We start from the raw sequence: 18,609 nt of genomic DNA, 5'->3' as shown, positions 1-18,609 counted from the left end.
CACGAATATTGACAGAAAACATTGAGAACACAAAAATGTTATAATCAGTTATGTTAAGGTTCTGTTATGTTTTGTTATGTCATATGCTATTTTTCATGTTTTATAGTTATATTTAGTTATGTTATGTTGTGTTGGGCTGTTATGTTATTATTGTTGTTAAATTAAAAATGTTATTCCATACTTAACATTTATTTGAACTTATTACCTTTTTTTATAATTCTTTAATTGTTAAAAAAAGTGTTGACAACAGTTTTCTTAACTTTAGCCAGTATATGTAATAGAAACAATAAACTATGGTTTTCCCTATATAATCTACTGACTAACTGACTCTATGATGTAGACTTTTACTGCAATTTAGGAATTCTCAGTTTGCCTAGTCAGCTGTTTCGTCCTACGTGCTCTATCAAATTTCTTTTCCAATCATCAGGTCTTGTACTCAACCGGAAGCCACCATGTTACTAAAGTGCTGTTATTCTTATCAGTTACACACACACGGCTTCTTTGATTACTAAGAAGCTTTACCCATGCTATTCAACAACGGATGAGGTCGAAGAAGAGAATGTGGTTCGGATTGTAAACTACAGTTACCCACCCAATGGTTGACAAAAATGTTTGAAAAACTAACCTTAATTTTATCACTTAGTTTCATAGTTTAAAATCAGCTCTGTGGCACAATTAAATAAATTATGATCGAAAATGTAAAACGTGAATGTAGAAAAATCACAGAGATTTTCTTAAGCATCAATTTTTATTTTAAACTTTTTTCGACAAAAATGTATACTTCCTCTTCCACCACAAGTAGCCTACTGTATAATGTATACTGAAGGTATAACCTTTCCTCTGCATTCCTAGGACGCTATAGGCTCTCGTCCAAAACATTTTGCGCACACTATATCAGACTAGAGCCTGAATTAGCACATAGCTTATAAAGTCATTATGATTGGCGAGATCTAAAACCCGACCATCTGGGATCAAAGTCCCGCTTTCTATAAATACAAATAATGTAGACCACCTTGCTCCACAAGTGTTAGTGTTACCATAGATAAAACAAACTCCCTTGTGTTGGTTAGTCTATGGTGTTACTGTTATACATTTTGTTTGTGTAACTGCGCTATTATAACTTTACGATTTTGTAAGGTCTAAACCAGATTGTGTTGCTATCTAACGTCAACCCTTTTGTTATATAGTATCATTAGTTGATGCAGGAAATGGATTATAGAATTTTAAACTATTTATTTGGGTCAAATATCAGGTTTAGCTGCATTAGAGGAGGCTATGGTTTATTAAATAATCAGTTACAGAACAGTGTTATAGCATTGTGTATGTATTGCGATTGTCAGTTTCAAACGCCCAAGTAACTTTTACAAACATAGCCAATTACGTCAGAGGGACAAACGCGATTGAACAAAACGCTAATTACAGTAACTCATTGTGTTAGCTGGAAGGCTCGGTCGTGATATATTAACTGTTTGTAAATAGAGAACTCGTACAATGCTAAATTATGGCTAATTAGCGAGTGTTATTTTTGTGTTCCCATTCTATCTGTGGTTCAAAATCAGACGCATTTAGCATGGGGGTTGTTTGTAGAAGGTTTAGATGTTTGAAACCGACTAGAAATGGTTAGATGAGGATGCGCTTTTTTCTCTGGTTTTCTGTGTTTTACATATGCAGAAGGCTTAACAAACCTAGCCTACAACATTTACAGGTAGACGACAAACGACAATATTGAACCCTGAAAAGTGATGCATTGTTTGACTGGTTGTTGTTATGGCGAGAAAAACAAATTAGTTGATAAACTTATCAGTTTGGACTCTTGCAAATATTATACGCCACTGTTGAGACCACAACCAAACCTCAGTGTATATAATTCTGTGTTTTAATAACATTATTGTTTTGCTTTATCTCACTTAACAGTGTAACTCACACCTCGGCAATCCTTAAAATTATTGGTAAGAAACTTGTATGTTGTATGTATTCACAATGTTTCATCAAAAACATATCCAGATTAGTGTCAGTTCCAACCATTGCCCAAATGTATTCAAATTGATTAGTTTACATTGTACACAGTACTGTACCTCAATTTACAGTTACAGTTTGGAAAAGTCAACGATTGCGTTAACACTATTTATGTGAGTTACGTACACTACTACGACAGTGTTTTTTTATTACTAAAAATCGGTACCGGTACTCATAACTTCTGATAGAGGGTGACGCAATGCAATGCAACATTGTACCAATTGCACCACTCAATTTATTAAATTGGCCTGAACAGCTGTTTGGATGAAGTCCGAATCATTACAATTTTACTTCTTCTCTCTGAATCCTTGAACCTCATTGGTCCATTACCCCGTGTTGTTATGAGTAAAACGTAAAACTATGCCGGTATGAAAGTAAACAATGCTGTTATGTGAAACTTTTCAATTCTAAGAACTGAACTGAAACCGCTACTTTAAAAACCGGTCGTTGGTAAAAGTCCATTAACTAAGTAATCTAATCTGATGGGTTATGGGGTGGTTATGTTGGGTATAGATTCTTTCTTTAATACAATGATTTTTCTATCTTAACAAAATTTAGTATGTGTTGATACAACAACATACATTGAACATAATGAACTAATAAGAGTTTTAAAGGGAGTCTATGTTAGTGACACAGCTGTTCCATTAACCAACTAATTAATGAACCTTGACAATGAATCAAACAGTATAATTTTGTCAATTCTCAGTAACAAAGCAGACGCCTTTCCACCCGTATTTCTCTCATTCTTTAACTGTATTCCATAACAGAACTTATTTATTTAAATGGATTCTGGTTCTTGACTCATCAAAACTTCCCATTTAGGTTGATCAATGAATGATCAATCTCGATACTTGGTGCCTTTTATGGATTTATAATACAGGTTCCAGAATGTTTTGAATGAGTATTGAGTAGAAGTCAAAATTTACGAATCACTGGAATCAGATCAATCAACCAATGTGATGTTGAACCGTTGAACCATAAATTCAGTATTTATATCACTCATTAAAATTAATTATAGTCTCTCAGGTGCGTTCCGATTTGCTGCGATTCTCTTGCAACTTGATGCTGGGAAGTACCCAGCACCTTACCCTTTTCAACGTCTCAAGAATATGCCAATTCGTCTGTGAATACCATTTTCAGGTTCGGATGGGACTCTTGAATATCTAGGTTTTATGACAGCATATGCAGAATATGGAACCATTTACTTTCAGGAAATCGTCCTAAAAACGACATCGCATCCATATTTGGGTCAGCTATAGCTACTTTGTTATTCCGTTTGTTGTTCCATAGTTGATGACCCTCACAGAGTTTCTGAAGTTATTCTTTCTGTGGCTGGATAATTATATTTTCTGAATAATTATAACTATTCCATATACTGTCTGAATAATTTATATGACTAAAATTATAACTGCTTACCTGTGTATAATGGACAAAACATGCAGGGAAAAAACATTTACCAAGGTAACAATAATAAATCATCCAAAGCCTTTCTATACCTTCTAAAAGCTTGCATGCTTTTACCAAGGATTTTATAAGAGATATGATAAACATTGAAAGTGTAATCCATACATCCAATGTAGTTTTCGGAGAAAGTTCACGAGCAGTGAGTGACGAAAATGTTTTAAATAATTACATTATATTGATCAGCTTATAAACTAAATAGATTCATTAATCAAAAAAGAAATTGTGGATTCATTTCCGTGCAAAATTGCACAGGTTCTCTTAGTTTATTAAATTTAAATGGGAAATGAACTCAAATTTCAATCACTTCTCTTTATTTCCAAAAATATTGGCAATGTTTTACAGTAAACACCACCCTGCCAGTTTTGGCAAGCTTTCTGTTTTGAGGAAAGCCTTCTGGTCCAGTACAAGCCAAAACAATCTTCAATCGCAAAGAGAAGCAAATAATACTTGGCTATATTTAACTTTTCAAATGCTACAATGCAACAGTGTAAATACAACTATTGTGATTATTGTGTAGTATGAAAACATAATTAAAGATAGGCCTATTATTGTTTGCCATGGCTATGGCTGCTTCAACAAAATGTTTAAGAAATTAGAAAACAAACAAATTCAACTTATTGGGTTTGGACCATTCCCTTTCAAAACGTAAAAAATGCCACTGACGTAGAAACACATCAAATAAAAAATAAATAATAAAACAATCTAGTCAGGCAATGAGTTGAATAATTCTATATGGTCTTAATGTCACATGTATGCAGCACTGCCTTGACGTCAAGATAAAGTCTTGATTACTTTTTTTTTACCGTTCAGTCAATAAAATGTGAATTAATTTAGCAACAGAAAATCTTAAAAAATTGATTCAAATTCACAGCATAAAAATAATTTGAAAATAGAAAATTGAATCACCACAGGCAATAAAAAGGGAAGGGAGAAAAATAAACAACAATATTTATATGGCTAATACAACACACACGTACACATAGATTCTGGACATTTTTACAATTCAGCTGTGTTGGGTTCTGTAGAATTGCTTGTATACAAGCAACATGTATGCTCTCTCTCCCTCTCTCCTTGTGTCTTGTATCAGCAAGCCTACTGTTATTTGAATACTGAACAGTAATCATTTTGAATTTTCAATGATCACTAGATTGTTCGGTGTAGACAGTGACTTTTCTACTTCAACTCTTGATCCTTTTTTGTATTACAGTAAACAATTGCAATTGTTTTTAGTTAAAATTATTTAACTATGTGTTTACCTGGTAATCCTGCACTGACTGTGATTTATAAATGTCTGTATTTAAAAACCTATATGTACTGACCCCAGAAATGCCCCCAATTTATTTATAGTAATTGCAAATTGGATCTTCTTAATAGAAAATTTTTAAATATTTGAATATCCCGAAAACCAGAGAGTATTATTATTATCAACTAGCAATTGAGATGGGGACGCCACCTAGGTGTGTATTTTCCCAAATAAATATGAGTGAAGGATGAGTGTAACATGGAGTTAGATGATCTGTGTAGCTTTTTTACTGACTAAGATCAGCTGTTACATTAGCTAGGATCATTTATTGAAAGCCCAATGATCAGGGACAGCTGGGTCCAGTTTCAAACTATCAAAAAGCTACTGACTTTTCTCAGGATCGATCTTGCAACCTTTTGATTGTTAGGCGAGCACTAAAACCACTTAGTTACCCAGCCAGTCCAAATGAACTATATCTCAAATTTAAAATCGTAATTACTCAAGTATATTTTAACCTATTTTGGATATAAGGAAATAAATTGTGTCAAAGAAACAACTAAATTATTTACTAAAACATTACTCTTTCTTGAGCAGTTCTTGCAGCTGTTTGGTCACCAAGCTCATGTCCGCTCGGTTCTTAGTGACCTTGGCAATGTCGCCGAGCAATGCACTGAAAATCTTCGTCTTGCCCTTCTTGTATGCCTCGACCAGTTTTGGATTCCGCTGTATCGCCTCCTCGCAGATTCTCGTGATCTCGCCAGGGTCGCTCACCAACCACATCTCTTGATTTGTGATGATCTCAGTTGCAGATTGCGTTGAGTCACCAGCGAGAATCTCCAGAACAGTTCGAACTGTTTGTAGGTTAATCTTTTTGTCTTGGAAAAGCTCTGTTAATACGCCAATATCTTTGGTTGATGGTCGTCTGAAAGTAAAATTATTTTTATTCAGTGATAGTATTTTAAAAATGTTGATTTTTGTGTGATTTACGGGGCTTGTCTGTAAGTTAAGGTCTTTATTTAGCTTCTGACGCTGGCAAGCGACTTTAAACCTGAGACCAAGGCCAGATTCCTTACTTTATTCGCTACTATTTTATTTGGTTCCTTATGGGACAATTAGTCTCGTCTTAATACTAAGATACATTGTGAAAAAAAATTGATAAATTGATCCTGCCAAGTATAGATAGCATTCTGTGATTAGATTCCTATGGTATGGTCGTCAACCAATTAGTCCTCAAAGTCTAAAACATATCAACCAACAAAGTTTCTTAGAATTCAATCACTGTCAAGATGGAAACTGATGGAACATCCATTGCCGGCCCTGTTGTGCAAATATGTAGTGGGTCTACCCACTCCCCAAGTTACTTTTGCTCATTTTCTGGGTCGAACCACTTTTCATTCCAAATTTACCTATTCCCATGAAATGACAAGTAGCCCCATAGAGGTAGGGGTAGGGACCAGCTTGAGCAGTAGAGAAAAAGTAAGGAACAAGACCTCAATCCACGCACAGACCTCGTAGCTTAATTTAATATGAAGAAAGTCTAGGTTGTGGGAATTAAAATAAGCCCAAGTAACATATATAACAGGTACCTATGATTAATAAAAAAATAAAAAATAAATAAAAAAGAGTTAACAAAAAACAACAATTGAAATTTTACAATCTTACCCTGAGCCTAAAGAGCACAGATCCTTGTTGACTAGAGTCATTAGTTCTATTGTGAGAAGGTTGGCAGCAATGACATGGCTGCAGGACGGGTTGTCTCTTACCACACACTCAAACATCTCCTGTAGTTCAGGTTCATTCTGGAACATTGGCAAGTCATTAGTTCTATTGTGAGAAGGTTGGCAGCAATGACAGGGCTGCAGGACGGGTTGTCTTTTACCACACACTCAAACAGCTCCAGGAGTTCAGGTTCATTCTGGAACATTGGCAAGTCATTAGTTCTATTGTGAGAAGGTTGGCAGCAATGACAGGGCTGCAGGACGGGTTGTCTCTTACCACACACTCAAACATCTCCAGTAGTTCAGGTTCATTCTGGAACATTGGCAAGTCATTAGTTCTATTGTGAGAAGGTTGGCAGCAATGACATGGCTAAAGGACGGGTTGTCTCTTACCACACACTCAAACATCTCCAGTAGTTCAGGTTCATTCTGGAACATTGGCAAGTCATTAGTTCTATTGTGAGAAGATTGGCAGCAATGACATGGCTGCAGGACGGGTTGTCTCTTACCACACACTCAAACATCTCCAGTAGTTCAGGTTCATTCTGGAACATTGGCAAGTCAACAGTTCTATTGTGAGAAGGTTGGCAGCAATGACAGGGCTGCAGGGTGGGTTGTCTCTTACCACACACTCAAACATCTCCAGTAGTTCAGGTTCATTCTGGAACATTGGCAAGTCATTAGTTCTATTGTGAGAAGGTTGGCAGCAATGACAGGGCTGCAGGACGGGTTGTCTCTTACCACACACTCAAACATCTCCAGTAGTTCAGGTTCATTCTGGAACATTGGCAAGTCATTAGTTCTATTGTGAGAAGGTTGGCAGCAATGACATGGCTAAAGGACGGGTTGTCTCTTACCACACACTCAAACATCTCCAGTAGTTCAGGTTCATTCTGGAACATTGGCAAGTCAACAGTTCTATTGTGAGAAGGTTGGCAGCAATGACAGGGCTGCAGGGTGGGTTGTCTCTTACCACACACTCAAACATCTCCAGTAGTTCAGGTTCATTCTGGAACATTGGCAAGTCATTAGTTCTATTGTGAGAAGGTTAGCAGCAATGACAGGGCTGCAGGACGGGTTGTCTCTTACCACACACTCAAACATCTCCAGTAGTTCAGGTTCATTCTGGAACATTGGCAAGTCATTAGTTCTATTGTGAGAAGGTTAGCAGCAATGACAGGGCTGCAGGACGGGTTGTCTCTTACCACACACTCAAACATCTCCAGTAGTTCAGGTTCATTCTGGAACATTGGCAAGTCAACAGTTCTATTGTGAGAAGGTTGGCAGCAATGACAGGGCTGCAGGGTGGGTTGTCTCTTACCACACACTCAAACATCTCCAGTAGTTCAGGTTCATTCTGGAACATTGGCAAGTCATTAGTTCTATTGTGAGAAGGTTGGCAGCAATGACAGGGCTGCAGGACGGGTTGTATCTTACCACACACTCAAACATCTCCAGTAGTTCAGGTTCATTCTGGAACATTGGCAAGTCAACAGTTCTATTGTGAGAAGGTTGGCAGCAATGACAGGGCTGCAGGGTGGGTTGTCTCTTACCACACACTCAAACATCTCCAGTAGTTCAGGTTCATTCTGGAACATTGGCAAGTCATTAGTTCTATTGTGAGAAGGTTGGCAGCAATGACAGGGCTGCAGGACGGGTTGTCTCTTACCACACACTCAAACATCTCCAGTAGTTCAGGTTCATTCTGGAACATTGGCAAGTCATTAGTTCTATTGTGAGAAGGTTGGCAGCAATGACAGGGCTGCAGGACGGGTTGTATCTTACCACACACTCAAACATCTCCAGTAGTTCAGGTTCATTCTGGAACATTGGCAAGTCAACAGTTCTATTGTGAGAAGGTTGGCAGCAATGACAGGGCTGCAGGGTGGGTTGTCTCTTACCACACACTCAAACATCTCCAGTAGTTCAGGTTCATTCTGGAACATTGGCAAGTCATTAGTTCTATTGTGAGAAGGTTGGCAGCAATGACAGGGCTGCAGGACGGGTTGTCTCTTACCACACACTCAAACATCTCCAGTAGTTCAGGTTCATTCTGGAACATTGGCAAGTCATTAGTTCTATTGTGAGAAGGTTGGCAGCAATGACATGGCTGCAGGACGGGTTGTCTCTTACCACACACTCAAACATCTCCAGTAGTTCAGGTTCATTCTGGAACATTGGCAAGTCACGTACCACAGTCAGTTATATCATTCAAGACATTATATTCTAGCTTACTATCAAATTATGTATATTAAATTTGTTTCTAGATTCCAGAATTAATGGGTCAACTTGCCCACCAAGTACGGTAGATAACATTAGAAGTATTTAAGTGTTAAACGTCAGTTCTAGTTTCCAAATACCTTTCAAAGTATCATTCCTGGACTATAGGCAAACCAAAGAAAATATCACGTTAAAAATCCAAAACTAAAAAAATACCTGTATAGCCGCTATTTTGTTTTCCCTAAAAAAACTATTTTTTATGTGATAGGAATCTTATCTGGGATCATTATTCATTGGGTAACATCACTCCTATTTAGCTCAATCAGCTTTTTAATTGTTAGTTACTCAATGGGCACAAACATTGATGTACATAGTATCTTAAAATGATTTTTCTCCCTTATTTATGGACTGATGTTCTTAAATTTAGTATCCTTGGAATTGTAACAAAATTTATAAATCAAGCTTTGCAACGGTAGTTTTGTTTACCTATGTAGTCTTTACGTTATTTCATTTTAAAAATTTTTTTTTAATGGCCACGATTTATTTACAAACTAAACATGATTAAAAAAATTAAAATTAAAATAATATCTTTACGTTACTAATTTTTGCACCAAATTTTAATTCACTACGAAAAGCTGTTGTCAAATAAAATATGAGTAGTTTTGTGAAGAGAAAAATAGCAACTTTACAGCTCTAATTTTTGAGTTTTTAAAATTTTTCACTTAATATTCCAGTTAGTTTTTTGGTCCAAGAATAATACCTTATAATTCGGTAGAGAGTTCAGGGACAGCCTGTATTTTAAATTCTTAGTGCTGTAATTAAATTAAATCTTGCTTATCTTTAAATGATTTTAAATTCAAGATCCTATTACTTCAGTCCCATAAAGACATTTCAGAAACTTTCATTCCCACACAATACAAACAAATTATCATAGCTCCGATGGAGCAGCATAAATGATTTCTCAAAACTAAAACCCAAAACTTTTGAATTTTTAACAGAATTATTACAAGACTCACTCCAAGCCCAAAGCCATTCCATGAGAAAATATTCTACAGCCTGAGCCTATATTCCATTCCGTGTTCACGAAGCATTCCAGGAATGGAGTATGGTCTGGTTAAGTAGCCAAGGCCTTGGGATGTCTACATACCACTAGCCTCATAGTTATATCAGGGGACAGTGGATAGTCTGCTTGTAGCCTGAGCCTGGTCTGTTCAGGCAACTCAGGCAAGGCAGCCAGCAGCTCAGGCACACTGACCATGTGGGGATGTCTACACGTGCCGTCCATGTCTAGCCTCAGTGGAGGTAGATTAGGCTCAGGCATGAACCTGTAGTCCTGCAAGTATACAACATCAAATCAACTGGATCTTCTTACAAGTTGAAAGTTACGAGGCAAACCATTAATATTCTTATGGTGGTATGGTTCCAACAAAGTAAATATGTTCCAATGTAGGTGTACGCTGAAACTTAATCCCAATGGATTAGCCTGGTTGTGTCGACAAAAAAATTTTTTGTCAAATTTTAAAAGGGGATATCAAAGTAAAGCAATTATAGTTTTATTCATATTTAGGTACTGGGGCAAAATAGATCTTCCATGAGAAGCTTTAAAAATATACCGGTAACTTTCACTAAGACACAGTTCAGTTGTCAAACCATTCTAAATAAACAAATTAATCAAACAAAAACAGTGATGCTGTTACCTGTTTTTCCTCCTTGTCTCTCATTGGCACAGTACAGCTGCGTTCTGCATCCCAAGATCGAGTTTCATTAACCACACTTCCCCCTTTACGAAGGACGTCTTGTTGCCGCTGGATCTCATAATTGACCGCTCGCGCCACGGCACGCACACTTCCGATGTTCTTTACCTCTGTGCGCACTCCCAACGGTGCACCAGGCTTGTGCACAGAAATGTTGGCATCCACTCTCATGCCACCCTCTGGGGGGAAAATTACAATGAAAACACAATCGATAGTATTTTTGAATTCTCTGTCTTCCGGAGACACATTGGTATTTAAACTATCCAGTCAATAGTTTTGTGGTGAAAGACTATTGAAAAATAATACATGAAACTTTTATAATCAAAATTAATGGTGGACTATTTGAATTCAACCCATAGTTTCTATTTTTCAGACACAAACGTCTTTGTGACTCACAAACATCGTTTACGACAAATTCTCTGGGACTGACTGAATTGGATTGTACTGGATCAAGATTGATACAATTGTTTTCGGCAGATTCTAAGCTTTCTCCTGATGTCTGTTTCTAGACGCTTTTCATTTTAGTTCCGATAATATTGTAGCATACAGATTATGTGCGTATTTGTAAACCTCACACCAATGACTGATATGTTTTATTACGTATGAATTTTTTTGTGATAAAAATTACAAGTTGTGATATACGTGATGCATTATAAGAAGATTTAAGTGATGATGAAGGGCTGGTTGATGATCCTGAAGAAGTAGGTAGTGATATTGATGTAAATTATCCTTCAGATTCCTAGCTATGGTTAGACTAAGCTTTCTTAAAAAAAGGCTATCGATAAAATGTGCAAAATCTGTTTTTCACGCATAACTGATTTATTTGAACATTTACTTCCTTATAGCCTTATATTTTTTGACATCATCATAAAATTTTGAACGAAGTGCCTATTTTAAAATATTTGTAGACCTATAAATTATAAAATTGTATTGAGCGCAAACCTTATTTTATTTTATTTTATAATTTTTGAAAAATGTTAACTCCACAAAAATTGTTAAAAAAATTTTGTAATCATACTAATATTATATTTTATATATTACATTGAAGCCCATAATTTTCCAAACAAAATTATATATAAAACAGTATAATTTAGAACGTTCTTAAGTTTCTAAGAAACATTTTTATGAAGCCCAAGAAATGGGCCAACATTAAAACCTTTCCTACTTTACTATGGACACTTGGAGGGTTAAATCACCCCACACATCAGACGGTCTATGGTGACAAGTATTTAACACTCAAATAACATTTATCTCGATTTGGTTTTCCAAAGTAGTTTCATTGACAAGAATGAAATCCCTTCTAATCTGTCATATGTTTGTTGTTCTTTAATATTTATTTAGTTATTATTAAGATCATCTGGAGATTGTTTTTGTATTGTATTTACAAATAATTCAGTTGGTAACATTTTATTCCTAAGATAAAAATTGTTAATCAATATAAAACTTCTTTATTTGACATGGTGGCAGCGGTTTAGTTAAAAAAAAAATGCCAAAAAACAATAGATTATCAATCAGAGGAAACAAATCAAATCAATCATCAGAAACACATAATGTTCTAGAACCAAGACAGCAGCAAAATAGGACTACATCAGTCATGTTTCAACCTCCTGAACCTTTTGATTCCAAATATCCAGAATTATGGGAAAAGTGGTTTAAGCGATTTGAAAGGTATAGAATTGCATCAGGACTGGACAATGAACCTCAAGTAAAACAAGTAAGCTGCTTGATTTACTATTACTGTATGGGGCCTGATTCTGAGGATATCTTATCAACAGCATACCTCTCAGAAGAACCCGACTACCGTCATTGACTAAAGATCTCAAGCCTAAAATGGTAGATCACAAGACATTTAGAGAATTGGACAAACTATATAGAGCAACTCAAGCAGATTACTTCAATAAACGGCATGGAGTGAGAGATGAAAAGCAATTCACTATTGGATGCAACGTGTATATTCCTGATAGGAGAGAAGATGGGAAGATAGTTAATAAAGTAGCTCCAAGATCATACACAGTTAAGACAAACGAAGGCATGTTACGTCGCAATGGGGTAATGCTGAGACAACTACAACCCAAAACATCTGATGAAACTGGAACTGAGCCTAATTGTTTTTCCTCATTTGGTAGACAAATAAATCCACCAAGAAGAACATGTCTTTAAAAAAAGGGAAGAGAAGATGTCATATGTTTGTTGTTCTTTAATATTTATTTAGTTATTATTAAGATCATCTGGAGATTGTTTTTGTATTGTATTTACAAATAATTCAGTTGGTAACATTTTATTCCTAAGATAAAAATTGTTAATCAATATAAAACTTCTTTATTTGACATAATCATTGCTATCATCAGTACCTCGTGGACGAGGACAGTTGGCATTGAATGTGTTGATTGTAAGTTTTACAGTTAAGAAAATCTGTTCCAATTCATTTATGAACATTTACACCGCTCACTTCTTACTACAGTAACTCACCTTCCATCTTACACAGACAGGTGTTGAGTTTGGTCAACACGAGAGTCAGCTCCTTGACCAGTGCTGCGGCCTCATCTCCGTTCACCAAGTCCGGCTCGAACACAAGCTCCATGAGCGGCACCCCGGCTCTGTTCAGATCTATCAGGCTCCTGCGGATAACCCATAGGTCCATAGATACATAATCCCACAGATCAACAATATAAGATGTATCCTGTTTCCTGAAGTCCTGTTTCATTCAAATTGAAATTTATGATTGAAGCCGTTTTAAAATTGGTATACAATATTTTGACTTGACTTTTCAATCAATTAAATATAACTGCTCCAACTTTAACTGAATTGGGAATTATATTTTTTTTTTATATAAACTAAAAAACATTCTGCTAATGTAAAACATTCAACCCAAAATAGAATATTATAAAATCTGACTAGAAGATTGCTCTAAAATTGATGATATTAAAACTTAGGAGAAAAGGATTCCGCCTTCCTAATTTAATGGATTAAAAATATCTTTCTGACTTGTCCAGGATAACAAAATGTGTCCTGGATCGTGCATTGTCCTTATAGACTTGTGGGTTAAACAGTTCTTATTTATCTAGTAAATTGAATGAACAGTATTGGAGGGTTTGAGATGTGTCTGTGGCTTAGTAGCATGACAGACTAGCTAAGACGGCAGTTAGATTTTGTATCCTTATATTTATCAGTATAGTTTATTCATGTCCTGTACCAAATTACCTTTTGTTTTCCTTGATAATTTCCACGCAAAAGCTAGAGGCCTATGTCAATGGTTAAATGCAAGGTTAAAAGAGGTTTTACACCTAAAATAATATTGGAGAAACACCTGCTTAGCACAGGATCGTGCAGTGACTTGCCAGAGTCCTGCTCAAGCTGCAGCTGATGTAATCTGGCAGTTCGGGTGTACGAGGGCTTTTTGTTTCCGGGTATGACCACTTGGAACTGCAGCTGTCCCCCCCGGGCGAGAGGCATCCTCTGCTGCGTTATCTGGTATCCTTGCTGGGTTCAAAAACACAAGGCTATTTATAATCTTTGATTCCTCTCAAACCAATGTTTAAAATCCTGAACTTAAAATTAATAGAATAATAGAGAAAATTTGATTTGAGATGGATCATAGTGGTACATTTGACGGGATTGGTACGAATTCTCTTTTTCTAAAAAAAACATATCTTGACTACCTAATCGATAAAGTTTTTTTAATTAATGACGATGACAATGAAGTTTTGCAAGAGAAACTTAACAAATTAAGTTATGATTTAAATTTATGTCACACATGTTATATCATTGACTCTTTGATACTGAAGTTGAGTCTTGGATAAATTGTCCTATCAGTTTGACTTGGTTCAGGTAAAAAATAGGCTTACTCAACGGAAATTGGAAATTTACATCCAGAGCAAACTATCAACGGCTCAATTCAACTATGTCCATTTTGATTTTAAAAATTAGCAGTTATTTTAACATGCAATGGAACGTCTAGTTCTATTAATAGTCAAAAATTCAATATGTTTAGTTGCATGGTTAGCTAACTTTAACTATTGTTACAAAGTATGTTACAATATGCCACTAACAAAGCTTTTCTACAGCTTACCGCCAGCAATGTTGTTTAAGGGAGGGGAAAGGAATGGGTGGTAAAGGCAGGAGAAGAGTAATCTTAACTCTCAGTGGCATGCAGTTCTGTCTCCTCAATCTCAATTAATCAATCATTTAAGCTGTGGATTATAAACAAAAGTCAAGTCATGGCATTGATAATATATATTTTACATTACTATAATTACGTTTAAGAAAGCAACACCATTTTGGTGTCTATTTTAGGATGAATATGAATGCAATGTGTGTAGCATGGGGAGTGATATGATCTTTATGTTTCTGATTAAGATTGACTGTTTCTTTAACCAGGAACATTGATTGTCTGGAGAGCCTCATAACCACTCATCTACCCAGCGATGTGTAATTTAGCTAAATTTGATTTGAATTACCATAACTTTAAATGTATTCATTGAATAAAATAAACAATTAGAGCGTGTTTAGTAAACAGTAGTTATATTCAGATTACTGTTTCCACATATCAGGAGAACCTGTTACTTACATTCACTCGTGCACCGCTGATTTATGTGGTGCTCTGACATAATTATTACAAAAAGAGAAGGGAAAGAATAGAGAGGGGTAATTGCTCTTAAGTAAATTTTTGTTCCATCAACTCAAGTTCTAGGTATCAATTACTAATTCTACCCATATGTTTTTAATACAGAACAGTGTATTCTTACAGGCATGTCAGCGTAAAAGTAATGTTTGCGGTCAAACATGGACACAGGACTGAGAGTGCTTTTCAAAGCGAGCGCAGTGAGCACTCCGGCCTCAACACATCGTCTGTTCAACACCTGCAAGCAAAATATGATTTTGTTTCAATAAATTATAGAAAAGGGAAAGGCCGCCAACAATACTGAGAGTCACACCACCCAACAATAATTCTTGAGATGACTGTACAAAACAACAATAGTGTCTGTGGTGGAGATGAGTTCTTGTATGAATGCACATCTCATTTATCAAGTACTTTAATTTAAACGATCCATACACTATTCTAAACAATTGGTTTAACCTTCTTAACAACAGGAAACAACATAAACCATGTGGTTGAAATAGTTTAATGTGTAATTAGTGTGCGAAGTGGCACTTTGCTGCACATAAATGTTTACACATGAGGAAAGTTTCTCGAGTTCAGCAAATTCTCCTTGGGCTCCCGTTACACATTGTATTTTTCTTACAGTTACTTATAAAGCATATAAATAATTAGTCTTTAAAACATTAAAAGACATTTTACGTTAGGTTAAATCCAAGTGTTGAACAAAATGGGAAACGCTGCACCAGCTGATCGTAGTCGTAGTATCTTTAAGTGGTGCCAACTTATTTTTAAACAAACACGTATTACGTGCCTAATGAAAGCACAGTGTTTTGTGTTGTTTCGTTGGAATGCTGGGGTGTGGCAAAAAAATGATTGTGGCAAAAGTAAGTTTATGCAGCAATTAGCCGTGATCAGTGCAAGGAAGCCCACTTTGTCAGGTAATTGTAGGAAAAGTATATTTTACTGTAAGAATGAAGTTCTAATGTATATGATACCTTGAAAAGGCTATTAAGTATTATATTTTTCCATTGAAATATTACATCAAGCATCATAGGTAGCCTAAACAAAAGAGACAATTGTCACTAAAACAGAACTTACTGGCAATGTCCCTGGTATTGAAGCGTCAAAAAGCGACACATTATGGTTGACAGGGGAAGCAAAGTCTGTCCCTGCACCCGAAAACAGTTTGGAGACAGAATTGATCTGTGCGTGAATTTCAAGACCAACAACTCCGACTAAATCATCTCTGAAAAAATAATGAACCATCACATCTCATAGAAAAATTACAATTCATTTTTTGAGCTATCTCTACTAGGCCTAAGTAGGTAAAACTACTGACCTTATGATAATCTACTTTTTAGACTTTCCGATACTAAAAATGAGTTTACCCACATCAGTGAAAATTTTATGGAAGAAACTCAAATACTTTAAGGGGAAAGCGGCCCTAATTCCTCAATCTTTTGTTGATATGCCATAAATCGAACCAAAACACCTCTTACATCGTAATGACTTATTGGCCAATCATCCTAGTCAGAATGAAGTCTTATTAAGTTTTGATGTGAAAATAAAATGTTCAAAGCAAAAACATGGATTGAAACTAAAAACTTACGTTTTATATTTTGGTGATGTACTGTAGAAGAGAAGTCTGTGGTAAGTCTGACAGAAGCAGTTCCTAATTTGCACTAAATTGTTCAAAACACCACATTTAGAGTTTATCATTTTATTATCTAATTATTAGTCTGAGGGTTTGTTAGAATTTTAAATAAGTTGTGATCTTGAGTATCTTGCTAGTCATCATTCTGAAACATATTAACATTCTTTAATTCAGAAACAAGTAAAAGTTAATAAACCAACAACTTATAGAATTTTAATAGAAAAGGACAGTTAATACATAATGCAAAGGTCATTTGGAAAATAACTTCAGGCCAGTTATAGGAGAAACAACTCTGTGGATAAACAGAATTTTCGATTGAGTCTTTAGAATAATAGTGAACTATAGTAGGCCTACGGTATGTTTTTATAAGCTTTGAAAGTATAGTTTGTTTAAAATCTGCCGTGTGTACCTTGAGCCTGTCTGTAACCTTCCAGATGTTTATTCAAGTTGTCATCACATACTGAGATCCCGACCACTTCTTCGCACACAAGAAGGATGACAGTAGCTGGACAGATGTTGGAATACGTCCCAATTGAGCTTTCCCTCAAGGTTTTTTTTGCTATCTAGAAGCAGCAACAGGTCAGGCGTCAGCATGCAAAATCACAACACTGGAGGTCAAAATAAGACGACTTTTCCATTACGATGAACCCATTTACAAATTACTACTTTGGTAAGATTGCACATTTGGTCCATACACCGCACAAAGTTTCCGATGAATAACTGTGTCCAAATACTTTCATAACATTAAAACTATAAATCACCTCGCATCTTGTAACCCAATATCATACGGCTTTGCCCATTCTGAACAGGTACGAATTGAAAAGGCTGTGACCCGTTAGAAATTATGTGAGCAACCACCAGGATGGCAGGTTCGGACACTGTACGGTAGGCAGATGCTACCCTTAGTACTGCCTGACGCTGCACATGGGCGAGCCGCATCCTATAGCCTATACCTCGTTATTAAGAGCGTCTACCGACACCTTCACAAGAGTACGGACTGGACCGAAGACATAAAGAGCCATCTACGACTGGACCAAGGCCCTCAGACATTGGCCATAACAGGCTACGAGAAGATACTACCCTAGCCGCCTTGTCCGCCGTACGGAATATCTGATCCCGCCAGCTAAGCTTACTGTCGACCAAGACCCCAAGGTACTTGGCAGTACAAACGGTTTGGACTTCAAAGGCCCCCACCGTCAACAGCGGCACGATGTTGTCATTGTTGTCAATCCGTTTTTTTTGTCAAAATCACAATCTTGGTTTTGCTCAAAGCAAGCGAGAGAACGTGGTCTGCCATCCATGCGTTGATGGCCCTGTCGCCCTGGTCCTCAATGCAATCACAATCCTAACCTAGGCCAAACAATAACTTAGCCTAGTGCAAGCATCGGCAGGGTTATGATAATGATACATTTATTTAGACAACCTAACTTAGTAACGGAAATAATCCATTAAGATGTTCTAACAACCATGCTAACAATACATTAAAATATTTTAACGACACAAGTTTCATTGATATTTAAGTTAACTAGCCTAGCCTAGACCTAAGCATATCAAATTAAATATAGGACTAATAACAAAGTGTAGATTATGACAGTTTGACGCATAATTAAATGGTAACAACAATGAAATAACACTCAAATGCCTTTTTTTAATAACTCCTATTTACTTTGGTCTAACGTAAAAATTATAGTAAGTTTACCTTTATCATATAGATAGGGCTTGCTTACTCTTAGGTTAGGTTAGGTTTTTGTTTACTATATTTCACGACCGATTTCAGTCACACATGTTTTTTCTGCTTGCTTAAACTTTTTCCATACTTTCGTCTTCGTCTATATTCACAATAAGTAAACATGTTTTAGCTATGTAGCTTTGTCGCTTTTTGGCCATAGTCAATAGAAAACTTGCCATAACCAAAGATTAAATATACTAGGATTGCTTTC

At 36.1% G+C, this 18,609-nt stretch overlaps 1 protein-coding gene across 2 annotated transcripts; it reads right to left on the bottom strand.

Moving 5' to 3' along the window:
• Positions 1-5,272: 5,272 nt before the first annotated feature.
• On the bottom strand, positions 5,273-18,412 carry LOC128994631 (glutamyl-tRNA(Gln) amidotransferase subunit B, mitochondrial). Of its 2 annotated transcripts, XM_054419305.1 has the most exons (11): positions 18,369-18,412; positions 17,079-17,232; positions 16,625-16,814; positions 16,114-16,261; positions 15,161-15,274; positions 13,723-13,895; positions 12,885-13,033; positions 10,359-10,594; positions 9,809-9,994; positions 6,386-6,522; positions 5,273-5,645 (listed from the first exon to the last, which is right to left on the bottom strand). In XM_054419305.1, exons 3-11 carry the CDS (start codon positions 16,732-16,734, stop codon positions 5,300-5,302), a joined length of 1,599 nt encoding a protein of 532 aa, XP_054275280.1. In that variant the 5' UTR covers positions 16,735-16,814; positions 17,079-17,232; positions 18,369-18,412; the 3' UTR covers positions 5,273-5,299. The 2 variants fall into 2 exon arrangements, with proteins under 2 accessions (XP_054275280.1, XP_054275281.1); XM_054419306.1 differs by lacking the exon at positions 17,079-17,232.
• Between the last annotated feature and the right edge of the window lie 197 nt (positions 18,413-18,609).

The sequence above is a fragment of the Macrosteles quadrilineatus genome, unplaced genomic scaffold (assembly GCF_028750875.1).
Source record: "Macrosteles quadrilineatus isolate MER2022 unplaced genomic scaffold, UCM_ALF_1.0 Scaffold_5__1_contigs__length_97177068, whole genome shotgun sequence".
NCBI lineage: Eukaryota > Metazoa > Arthropoda > Insecta > Hemiptera > Cicadellidae > Macrosteles > Macrosteles quadrilineatus.
Note: the sequence above shows the minus strand (reverse complement) of the source record. Positions and strands in the feature narration are given on the sequence as shown.